We start from the raw sequence: 12,355 nt of genomic DNA, 5'->3' as shown, positions 1-12,355 counted from the left end.
GTCAATTTCCCATTACCAAGAACTTATCAACTCTGACACTATTTTGAAATAGCTAATTTCTTATTTGAATTGTCTCAGTTTGTCTACTAAACTACATACAATAACAACAGTCACTTTGTTTTCCTTCAGTGAGTTTTATCAATTTCATAAAAAAACTCTTCTGTAGATATAACCGGTTCGAACTACAAATAAAGGTCCATTTGATACAGAAAACGGGCATATACATAAAAAAAATAATTATATACATATTCATGTATAATTTAAAAAAATGGTGGTTATTTTTCAGTATAATATAAAACGAAATGAATTTGATGTGAGAAAATTGTGAGCTAAGATTTATTTGAACGATGACTGTGTTACATGAGCTAATCCATTGTAACAATGAGTAGACCAAGCTTATCATCACAGCCCTTCCTTGGGGACCTGTGTTACAATCGGGTTGTCCGACAAATGGAGAAGAACATGTGCAGTAGATGTATTTGCAGGGCACGTTTGTAATGACCCAGCGATGACCACCAAACACGGTCCATCCATGTCAACACTGTCAGGGACATATTACTGTTAAAACCGTCACACATTATATGTAATATGTGTTTACTAGATATTGCTACGATATTACCAGTCCTACATAAAGACCGCCTCCGTGGTCTAGTCCGCTCGGAGTGCGGGAGGTCCGGGGTTCGATCCCCGGCCGTGTCCTACCAAAAGACGTTAAAAGATGGTATTTGTTGGTACCCTGTCTGGCGCTCGGCATTAAGGGCTAAAACATGGACTGGTCGGCTCGGAGTCAGTATATTGTGTCAGAGTGGGGTATTCATGGTAAACTGCTGCATGGTATCTCAGTGGGCTGGCACTATAAATCGGCATCAGTCTTGACTAGTACAAGCATCCACACACACACACACACACATAAACACACACACACACACACACACACACACACACACACACACACGTGCATGCATGTCGCTATATAGGTGCAATGATCTTGGACGCGACGTTAAACCCCATTTCACCTCACCGCCTCACCTACATACATGGCATCATATTTCGATTCAATGTATCAGTCATTTCAAAGCTCTGTGAGTCATGTGACCGCTGTGTTACTAAACTAGAACATCACCAACATGTATATGCAATGTGGTTACAGAGGCAGTAAGAAAGAACCACGTCCTGGCCTGTTGTGTGCAGTCGAACGGAATGAAAAATCAGGTGACAATGTTACACGAGGTATGAGTTCAAGCTGACCTAAACGAACGCGCCAGTGTTACTTCCTTGTTGACAACCGGAATGCAGTTCATACAGGTAAGGTCTTGAATTGAATTTGTTTTAGATCAAACATAGCTTGTGTACGTCCTTGTTGTGTAACGTGGTCCTATGTACAACACAAACGTCACAAATCAGGCGAAGTTAAGCATAGGTGCACGTTGATGTGTGACCCACAAGCTACTGTGCTTGGTATGAACAGATAAGTCACGTTTTAATATTTGCTTGAGAGAACAGTGTATCGTGATATGGGGTTAATTACTCGTGGGATACATGTACAAATCACTGTCGTGGGGAAATAGCTTCTGTTCAATATTCAGAATTAAGGATTGTCAAATACATGTACATCTTGATACCGCCTGTCAAATTTATTGCTGCTCGATGTTTAATGAATTACCCACTCATGACCACGTTAAATTGTAGAATACCAGTCAGTCGGCTACAGGAAAATTAATGACATTGTATATTCATCTTTTTCTTCATCTAGTCCGATTGCAACGCTCATCAACGTATGTTTCGCAACATACATGAAAGTTTGGTCCAAGGTGTTTCAGTAAATGTAACGACATTGAAAAGGAAACAAAGGCGGATGATTACATAATACATTTGACTGTGTTAGTTAACGTGAAGTCGTAGCACAAGGTTATCATGTATGTACATTTATTACTCACCTGGTGTAGATACAGGTGGTACGATACTAAATCCGTATGTCACACGTGTGTCGTACAAGGCTGACCTCGTTTTATTTGTTTTGATTGGATAACCGTGACCTCAATCACACAGGACTACTTTTTTCATTCAACGAAAATCGCGAGACATCATTCACTTTTACAACTACAAGGCAGAACTGAAGGAATCTCACGAAAACGAGAGCCATTTACACACAATTTATTAAACCAAACAAGATCGTCGCAGGCATTATATCCGCTTTGCATTCTATAAAAGTTATGCATAGAGCTACTCTAGACATTATACAAACGAGCCATATCCATATCTGCAATTTCTATCGAGGGTCCCAATGATCGTGACACATATAATGTAAAAGGTTAAAGCGTGATGAAATGAAGTGCGAGTGACCGACTGTTGGTCAGAGATTCAAAGCGCGGCGCTAATGTGACTTTCAAAAAACAATTATAGGTGTCCTGCGTGCTAACAACAATGCGCTTAACTACCATAAGTTTAGTAAATTCTTCAAAATGAATCCTGAGCGTCGGTGCTGTTATGTTTGCAAACACAATAGTAAGAGCATGTTGTTGATGCCTATGTATAGAAATGTCAACATTGCCCATATTTTGGCATATGTCAATATTCACGCGCAAGCAGATTTTCGATATCATTTTGGTTTGTCAACGAACGGAAGTTGTTATGTATTTACACTTAAATATGTATTTAACGCGGGTAATAAATAACATACCCACACTCATTCTCGTCAGATACCATTTTTAGGTAACTCGTGAACTTTCGCTCGGTCAGTTACAATAGAATGTCAACTCGTTTCTTAAAAATGGTATCTAGCGAGAGTGAGTGTAGTATTCTCTATATATTATCCCACTAACAGGGTCACTTACATGTACGTTGTCCAGATACGAACTCTCAGTTACATCGGGACGTTTGTATTGTAACTGGGAGACCCCAGACCCGAGACACTTTACACGGCGGCCCCTCTCCGTTTAGATCAGTGTGATACATATCAATTACTGTCATATCATGGTTACAAACACAAACACAGTGGCCTGTTTAACTTCACGTGCGGGTCATGGCATTTCGTAGTTTTATGTGATCTAATCTCACAACTTGGCAAGTCACGGGTGGGGTTGTCAGGTAGGACTATTCTCATTGCGCAGTGTATCACCAGACTATCTCCCTCAAGATGGCGTAATGACTGCATTCACTTTGTGTTTTACCTGTATTGCATGACCTACATATACAGACGGTGTTAAACCAGGAAGTAAGTTATTTGTGAGAAAGTAACCCTCTCCCATATTGTATATTTTACAGATGAGCTCATCATGTCGAGTTGAGCAATGAACATTATGACGACGTCTGTGATCGTTTGGCAATGTATCACCATTCTCTGCTACATTCTTAAGCCAGTTTGTACAGGTAAGACTTACATTTATATGGAGATGGGGAATTAATAGTTGGTGAGCAAATGAAATATAGAAAAATGATATTGTTCCTTGTATACACACTGACAGTAAACTTGAGGATATATCGATATTCAACATGGAGTTTATGCATTTTTGTCACAGGTAAGCCATATACGTGTATAGGAAAGGTTTATTTGATGTATCAAATTCAGAACGTGTACAGGGAACTGGAAAAGAGTTAGTGTTAAGAGTAAGTTCTCACCTTATCGTGTGTGTACTAAATGTCGGATTGTGAAATAGCCTAAAACTACATTGCGTTGAGTGAGAATAAGGACGGGACAACAATCTGTAATACGAGGCGGATAAGCCCGATCTCAAAATGCCCTGATGAACCCTATACTAATTTATCCACATGAACGATATTGTTTGTGTGAATAACAAAACTCATGTATGGCAAACTGGATGACCTTGCAGTCCATTGTAAAAGTTGTAATATCACTAGGCAAAAAGAGCATGAAGACTTTCAATACAATACATATTCCTGCAATAAATTCACAGAAACTACGATGAATTATAGTTTGATACTATCTCTCATACAAAACGAGTGTGTTACTCTTCCGATGTAGTTCTTTGATAGACTTTTAGAAGTTGAAGTACTAAGTACTCTCTCTCTCTCTCTCTCTCTCTCTCTCTCTCTCTCTCTCTCTCTCTCTCTCTCTCTCAGGCACATTGTGATCATTCTAAATATTCTGTAGAAACTGTTTGCCATGCTGTCTTTTGTTTCTGGGTCGTGATATAAATAGTCCAGTAGAAAATCTACAGTTTTGTAGGAGAACATGTAATGCAGGTCGTCCCTCCATACATTAACAGTGTATGTGTTTTTTTAACAAAGTAAATGTACATGTACACACATTAACTGTGATAAAACCAGTGTCAAAGTTATGATTTGTAGCATTATCACGTTGGGTACATTGGGTTTTATAATTATGCGCGTGTTTTGTTTTACACAAAAAGCCGGGGGCGAGAAGACTTGCAACTCGACCATAATTAAATATTCATCATGTCCAAAAGAACATTTCATGACAGCATTATCAAAGCAGGACTATATTACAAACTGGTGTTTACATGTATTTATCAAACCTAATAATACATGTACCTGCACTAAAGTCACAGAATAGCAGTATATAGTGTAAATATATGGAGAGTATTGCCATGGCCCGCCACTCGTTGACGGCGTGATAATCCTATAAAGCTCCAAATTAGTACCATAAAACAATGAAATAGTTTTCGAAAAAATCCGCGGATATCTAAGGATTATTCCCGAGTTATTCGCAAATTATATCCAAATTATTCGCGGAGTATTCGCAATTGTACTGCAGAACACGATAACAAACATTTGTGTTGTAACCTATATCTTAGATCCGCACACGATCCTCAATTTTTACAATTTCTCTAACATTACTACCACATTTATGGAATGTCCAAACAATGAGTTAGTATGTATACGATAACGTTGCGTAATGGATAGCGATACAATAGAATATACTAGAAATACTAGATGCAAACTACTTTCAAAGCATCGTAAATGTTCATACATGCATTTTGTGACCTGTCGTTTATGCAGCCTCAACACGTACCAGTAAAGCATGCTATGGATCTCCTGGCCCTCTATGTGTACGACATGACATCATTTGCAACATCAACCAGAAGATCGCCATCTGTGACGCCTACTACACTAACAATACAGAGTGTAGACAAGGTTTGGTTACTTGCAAAGTGAACCCGGACAGTGTGACAGAACATGGACATCACAGGTTCAACGACACCGAGCTGGCCTCCCTCAACAACAACTGTTCAAAAGAGACTCGGTGTTCGTATCTTGCCCCCCGGCGCAGTGCAGCTCTTACATTCTCTGTTGTGAAATATCAGTGCATTGAAAGTAAGTGTTTATTGGTAGAATAATAATAATTGATCTCTGATACTATTCCTGTGATAATATATGTTGCTGGATGAGTTACTTCACAACAACTGTTCTCCACAGACTGGGTGTGTGTTTCGTGCTATCCGGCGTTGTCCACCTCTTCCATTCTCTGTTGTGAAATATCCGTGTATTGACAGTAAGTGAGGGTTGGTTTCAAAATAACTGATTGGTCGTGATACATAACACATAAGAAACGCTGTTGATCTTCTGCTTTTCCCTCAGGCATCGATATTTTCTAGTTTGTATCGACTTAATTAGAATAGAACTTAATTCAATTTAGAAGTTGTCCACACCAGTTTCTTCGTCTATTTCCGTTCCCCATGAAACTGCCTTTTTGTCCAATATATGCAACTACCTATTCACTATTTCACCTCCACTGAATAATGAATTATCCGCTCTCCTTTATGTGCCCTCGTGTGACACGACTCGACGGAGGACAACATAGCTGCTGTCAAACACAACGTCGGGTATATCATGGTGGCATGTCAATAATTATGCGAATTACAAGTCAGTTATTGACAGTTAAGCGGTGTGCAGACATATTGCGGGGTCTCCAGCTTGGTCGTACCATGTCTACGACAAAATGGCGCCTCTTTTGTGAGAATGGCGTGTCCTGTGTTTGGGGTTGTGCAAAGATGTGGTATATGTTAACTGATAACTTATATTATAGGATGTTTGTATTAAGACATACGAGGCATAAACGAGCCTTTCTAATGTTTTTAAGCATTTCTTGTGCAAGTTTAATAGCAAACTGCGATAATTCAGAGCAAGGCTACCCACTGAAAACGTTGGCATGATGCTCACTGTACCTTTTACATCTCTACTTCTAAAAGAACAAACAAAAGAATAAACAAACAGAGATTTTATCACATTCAAAACAGTCAATTAATTCGTGACATTATACTCATGCAACCAGTTTTTGGAAAGTTGATAAGAAAAAGCAGTTGCTGAAACTATTAGACAGAGGAGAATATCCGCATAACAGGGGACCAGCTTCAGATCTGTTAACTCGGAGATGGAAGGTATCTAATGGACAATGAACAAGCATCTTTAACTGACAGTGGAGTAAACAAGCACAGCAGATAGTGTTGCCTACGAAAGTTTTGAAAACCCTTACAGATGTGTTGTGGAACTGTTTCCTGCTGTGTCCATCATCAACTCTAACAGCTGCGTTTCATTTCCGACCGTTAGATAAACCTTCTAGGGAGAATGAATTGTGAAAAACGTTCGGGGCAACATAAGCTTGCGACTTAGTTAGAATGTGTAAAACAGCTGGCTTGACTGGATACCGCACTAACCACTGCATGCGTTTGCTGCTTGCTGTCTTCATCATGCAGTGGGTAGGCTTATATGTGAAGCGGCTGGTCATAGATCCATGGCTGTGCGCAACTACAAGCATACTATAGAATTTCACGGGTGGCCCGGTCGTCTAAGGCACCACGATTCGCTGTGCAGAGTTGCGTCCCTTAGGCAAGCCAGAAACTTATGATTGTGGGTTCGAATCCCGGTTCACCCCGATTATGTTTCTAGGTTTGTCAGCACCATACCCATGCTCGTGGGTTTCACTGAAGTGGTAACCGTCTGAGACCTGCATCACTTCGGTCTTTCCTCCCACATTAACCTGACACGTCGTGATATAACTGGAATACTGTTAAAAGCGGCGTTAAACCAAACTCACTCACTCACTCTTGACGCGCGGTCAGGACGAGGAACTGCAGGGCAATGCTTATCACAGTTGTCTGTCCTACCTGGGGATGTCATCACAACAAATGATTGTTTAAATCAGTTCATACCGTTTGAGAGACTCAACGTAACAGCGGAGATCCCGATATCTCTATACTTCTCAGATATTATAAGGCCGCCATCAACATTAGTTTGACTTCTGATCAATAGTGAGAATGAGTAGTGAAATCATGTTTACAAAATACAAAATGAGACACACGATGTATGATCATGAGTTATGTCAGTACAGGTGATGTTAGAGGCAAACTGAGATATTGCATTTATAGAAGTATTACAGTGTGTTCAATTGTAGAGTATGAAATCACAGGCCCTTTCGCAAAAAAGTTGTTCAATTGATCATTTTCTGATTGTTCGCATGCTTTTGATTGTGTAGTCACACAACACAATGTCATCAGCAGTAGTTTATTTTATTGTATGAATAAGCAGTAAGATAACATAACTGTATTATATTATGTGTGTGCCATATTGCAGCATCAGACTCTTCCAATGTGAAGTGTGACACTGATACAGTGACAAACACAGGTAGGCAACCACTAAATGTATCCGCATTTACATTTTATTTCTCTGTATGCACTTGTTGCATGGTCACTTCTGTAATGTTCTATTGTCACATTGTCAACATGTGTATCTGAATATAAAAAAAGGTGACTCTGGTCGTACAGGTACAAGTATGGGAACAAAAATCGATCATGTTTCCTCCACAAAATACACTTGTATTGTTTTAGTGCCCTGTCTTGTATTGCAGAATCCAGTGCAATAACAACAACCAATAATATAGTCTCAACTGTGACAAGGGAGAACGACACTCGCACAGCAGGTAGGATGCAGTGTTAATGCGCCATATGTTTATGGATTCGATTAAGATACCTATTTATGGATTAGTACAAATTATTAACTACAGTTCAATATATTTTTATATAGCTTTTTTCTTCAACAAACAACATCTTGTTAATTCCATTTAAACCTATTGCGTAGTCGTTTTATTGTTTGCAATAGACAATACCCGGATTCTTTTCTTGGGACATAAATTGGACGTTTAAGAACACATTTAGAAAGCAAATTCTAACAATTAAAAATACTCGTACACGAGGTTAGACGACCGAGTTAAGGCATGACATTCATGTATATTGTGTTGGCAAAAACAGCAAAAACTAACTTAAAGAGCAATAATGTTTAACTTACCTTGTTACAGTTTTATTGTACATGTTTACAAACAATTTAGGGAACCTTTTGTAACCGAGGTAAGGAATTGAGCCAAAACAAAACACGTTGAAATATATATATATAGATAGATAATAGATAGATAGATAGATAGATAGATAGATAGATAGATAGATATATAGATATGTGTCTGTGTATGTCTGTGTGTGTGTATGTGTGTGTGTGTGTGTGTGTGTGTGTGTGTGTGTGTGTGTGTGTGTGTGTGTGTGTGTGTGTGTGTGTGTGTGTGTGTGTGTGTGTGTGTGTGTGTGTGTGTGTGTGTGTGTTTTCTGTTACAGCAACCTCACAAATAGGCGTAATTGTATTTCATGTTTGTTTCTTGTTTAACGCCGCAATATTTCATCTATATGTCAGCGGTTGGTAAATAACCAAGGCTCGACCGGACAAACCTTTGATTAACATCATGAGTATAAATCTAACCAATGGCATATGATGACATGTATCAACAGGGCTTGGCCATCCGATCCCGGTAGGGTTTTTTCATGGGGCGTATTTCATGTGCCAACTGAAGAATAAACCCATTAGCAACAGAAAAGAAAAGGTGTATGGGAAAAGTTAATTTACTTATTAACAATGTGTATTGTCATATATAAGCACCAAATTTGATATTCATGTTACATGTACCGAGAATAAACTTTGCTTGATTTCAGAAGATGATACAGGTGCAATTATTGGTGGGGTTGTGGCCACAGTCTTAGCTGTATTGGTTGTAACATTGGTGTCAGTGGCGCTTATACGGAAGAGGTAAGTATTCAAGTGTATTCAAATTCATGTATCGTTACAGTGACATATTAATTAGGCCCATTGTAGCTATCAACAACAACTAAAAACGTGCATTGCGCTTCATGGTAATAGCTATGACATATAGAAGGAACAAGCTAAACTTTTATGAGGTGACACGAGATAAGAGACGTGCATCATTTATCAGAGGTCCTGCAACACATTCACACATTTATTTAAAGCTCATAAAGGGATTTCCTTTACACACTGTGTCAGTTTCCGTTGCCCAAACACAAACATATACACGTGTCCCCCTTAGCAAAGTCTCTTACCAAGCATCTTGCAATTATGTACACAACGCGAACAAACATTTTCACCATCACTGAAAAGTCAAGATTTTTTATTGGTTAAAGAAACTACGAATATATTGAAATGTGTTCTTCATAATACCACATGCATTACTGTTTAAGTTATCTGTTTTCTCTAAACTGATTTTAGACAGGCTAAACGTGAAGTAAAGGAGAAGACCGCATCATTTCCACAGGATGTACAGCCTGATATGACATGCAGTTTGGCCGGTAAAATCACACAGAACAAATACAATGAAATCCAGGATCTGAAGACACAGAACAGTAATTATGATTATGGGAAGCAAAATACAGAACAGTTTTCAACATCCTCTACCACCGAATGTGATTATGATCACATCGGGGACAAACAATCCCCACAAACCAGTGACTACGACACAACAGCCTCGGTGGCTCAATCTACACGTACAGGAGGAACAATTGGAGAAGACAATTATGGTTACAATCTTTTCCACGAGAAAACCAACCCGCAGATACACCAGAATGACTACGACACAGCTGCCTCTGCATCAAAGTCAGTGGCACAACTGACTAGGGCCGATAGGAACACTGATGATGACGACTATGACCATTTTCGTAGTGTGACCAATGACTTTGTTTGTTCACCGTATGATACTGCATCAGGAATGGAAGACAACTATGATCATTCTGTTGCGGGGCAAATCAAATGAGCATATTCCTAAAATGGAATTTGTTTCTGTGTGTTGTGATTCACGCGGCATCTACGTAAATTGTTACCTTGAACTTGACAATGGATTTGTGGCACTAAAAGCTTTTCTTATTTACATAACTTTTTTGTATGTCGGAAATTAATATATAAGGTTCATATGTTTAAAGCTGTACACGGGTAGCCAAGCTGTCTAAAGGCACCACAATTCGCTGTGTATCTATCCATTGTCATGTGTTAAAGCCCCAGTTTCGACCTGATCAATTCATTGTTATTGGTTTGTCAGCACATGCTTTGGGGATGTGCCAACATGAGAAACGTGTAATAATTGCTATTCTCTTAAGATGACACTGCACGATTAGCTGCAATTCTGCTCACTCACATTCACTTTAATCCTTCTTTGTATTTTAACAGCCATTAGATTTGGTTGACCACCATCAGATATACAACTGTGATAATTCTTATACAGTTTACAAGCCGTAATTACATACAAGGTAAATACCAATTAAGCACAACAATATTGTTTATAGAGTAAAATAGATTAGTGTATATCAGTAAAATTCAACCTTGATTAATCGGTTTTTGCTGAGCTTGTATAGTTTATTTTTTCTTTATGTAAGTGTGGGTACTTTAATTAATACTTTTACTTCCAAATAGTACATACTATCTGTAACAGACGACGGGGCAACTATTTCAGGATGTCTTTTTGTTCATATTAGAAAATAAATTGTATATTGTACAGTATTAATTCTTCACTGTATCTGTCACTTTGGATAGTACCTTTCACATACATCATTTCCTTGGGGTCGACTTCATCATATCAACAACGGCAAAGAAATAATTCAAGTACTCGTTTTCATACTTTCATACCAGCCGTGGTTAATGACCTTCAAGCTTCGTGGTCAAAGTAGTACCGGACATCGTGTGCCTTCGTGCAAGAGTATGTAGACTCCACCAAAGAACAATAGTAAATTCAAGGTTTTAGTGTGTAGTTGATATGTTTTATCGAACTATGACAAGTTATATTTCAACTTCGTCCACATTAAGCATTGGTAACAACTTACAGCAGTAACAATCAGCATAACATGATCAGTATTAATGTATCATGTCCGTATGGTAATGTCCTGCTTGGCCACAGTGGAAGTATCGCCGACATACATCACGCGTGCTTATCATTCGTTTGATTCTCCGTGTCATACACTAACTGTACCTTCTACACTGACTTTTGTAATACGAGGAGTGGCTGAAACGTTCTGATCGAAATCCGATAATACACTCTTTACATTTTCATGCACATTATACTTTACATGACTATAGAGCTCATTTCAATCTAATACACAACAAGGCAACCGATTGCTGGTGGTGTCAAAGAGGCTAAGTATTTTCTGTTGTTGAAAATGGACCAAATTGGCTGACGCGGTTTTCAAGAGGAAAGATAGAGCTATGAAGATGATCCAAGGTCATGAAGTCTTTTTTTACATGTCATATTTTTGTGATATGATTGTAGATGATCGACGACTCATCCCGTGTCATATTCCTATCCAGTGGGCATTTCTTATGATAGAGTTAGAATTCACGTCATTTTGAAGAAGAGACAGCTGATTTGTGAAATTTAATTGTAACCATGGATAAGTCTTGAGTTCACTACTATCAGTCATAGAACGCAAGGCCTGTTACATCAGCTGTCAATGTGAAATATTCCTACTCGTGGACTACCTCCAGACTATTAATGACCAATGTGATCATGTTAATCTTTGTGTTGTTCAATAAGGACAATGCACCAGTGCACATATCAGTTAGAGTTATTGCAAGTAGTGATGTCAATTACATTTTTCTTTATTTGAGAATATGTATAGACTCCGCAAATGAGCAATAGTCACTTTAGTTCAACGTATTTGGTGTGTTGATTGATGCGTTTTATTGATGATGACATTTCCATTTTGATTTCCACACCGCATTGATAAATCAATAATTAGCATAACACTATCAAAAATAAAGTATCAGGATCATGCCTGTGTGAACGACATAAGGGTATTAACCTGCTATTAGCAGCTGTGATTGTTTTACCACGTGACATATCGTTGCAAATCCCACCGCATCTACAACAAATGCTGAATCCACTATATTGAATAGCATTCCCGTGTTGGGGATAGACCATCGTATACGTGTAGCGTGGCTTGTTTCAGTCTGCTTATCCATGCCCCTGTAGTCATACGAATTACTTCTCCATGTACGCATGGATTACCCCTTTAAATATAAAACGTCAAAACCAGAGAATAACTATCCTCGATTATCCGCC

The 12,355-nt window shown here is 38.7% G+C and overlaps 1 protein-coding gene across 1 annotated transcript; it reads left to right on the top strand.

The window, feature by feature from the left end:
- The first annotated feature begins 2,770 nt into the window (after nt 1–2,770).
- LOC139475475 (uncharacterized) lies at nt 2,771–10,216 on the top strand. The gene is made up of 5 exons (XM_071258677.1): nt 2,771–2,786; nt 4,981–5,295; nt 7,826–7,897; nt 8,952–9,045; nt 9,520–10,216. Exons 1-5 carry the CDS (start codon nt 2,771–2,773, stop codon nt 10,058–10,060), a joined length of 1,038 nt encoding a protein of 345 aa, XP_071114778.1. The 3' UTR covers nt 10,061–10,216.
- Nucleotides 10,217–12,355: the final 2,139 nt, after the last annotated feature.

Source organism: Haliotis cracherodii, unplaced genomic scaffold (assembly GCF_022045235.1).
Source record: "Haliotis cracherodii isolate W230 unplaced genomic scaffold, xgHalCrac1.p SCAF_3, whole genome shotgun sequence".
NCBI lineage: Eukaryota > Metazoa > Mollusca > Gastropoda > Lepetellida > Haliotidae > Haliotis > Haliotis cracherodii.
The sequence above is the reverse complement of the archived record's forward strand: the minus strand, read 5'-3'. Positions and strand labels throughout refer to the sequence as shown.

Bases quoted from the DNA above. Each gene is read 5' to 3' on its own strand.
- LOC139475475 (XM_071258677.1), top strand. The intron at 5,296-7,825 runs GTAAGTGTTTAT...CTTGTATTGCAG, and splicing joins GAAATATCAGTGCATTGAAA to AATCCAGTGCAATAACAACA. The intron at 7,898-8,951 runs GTAGGATGCAGT...GCTTGATTTCAG, and splicing joins GAACGACACTCGCACAGCAG to AAGATGATACAGGTGCAATT.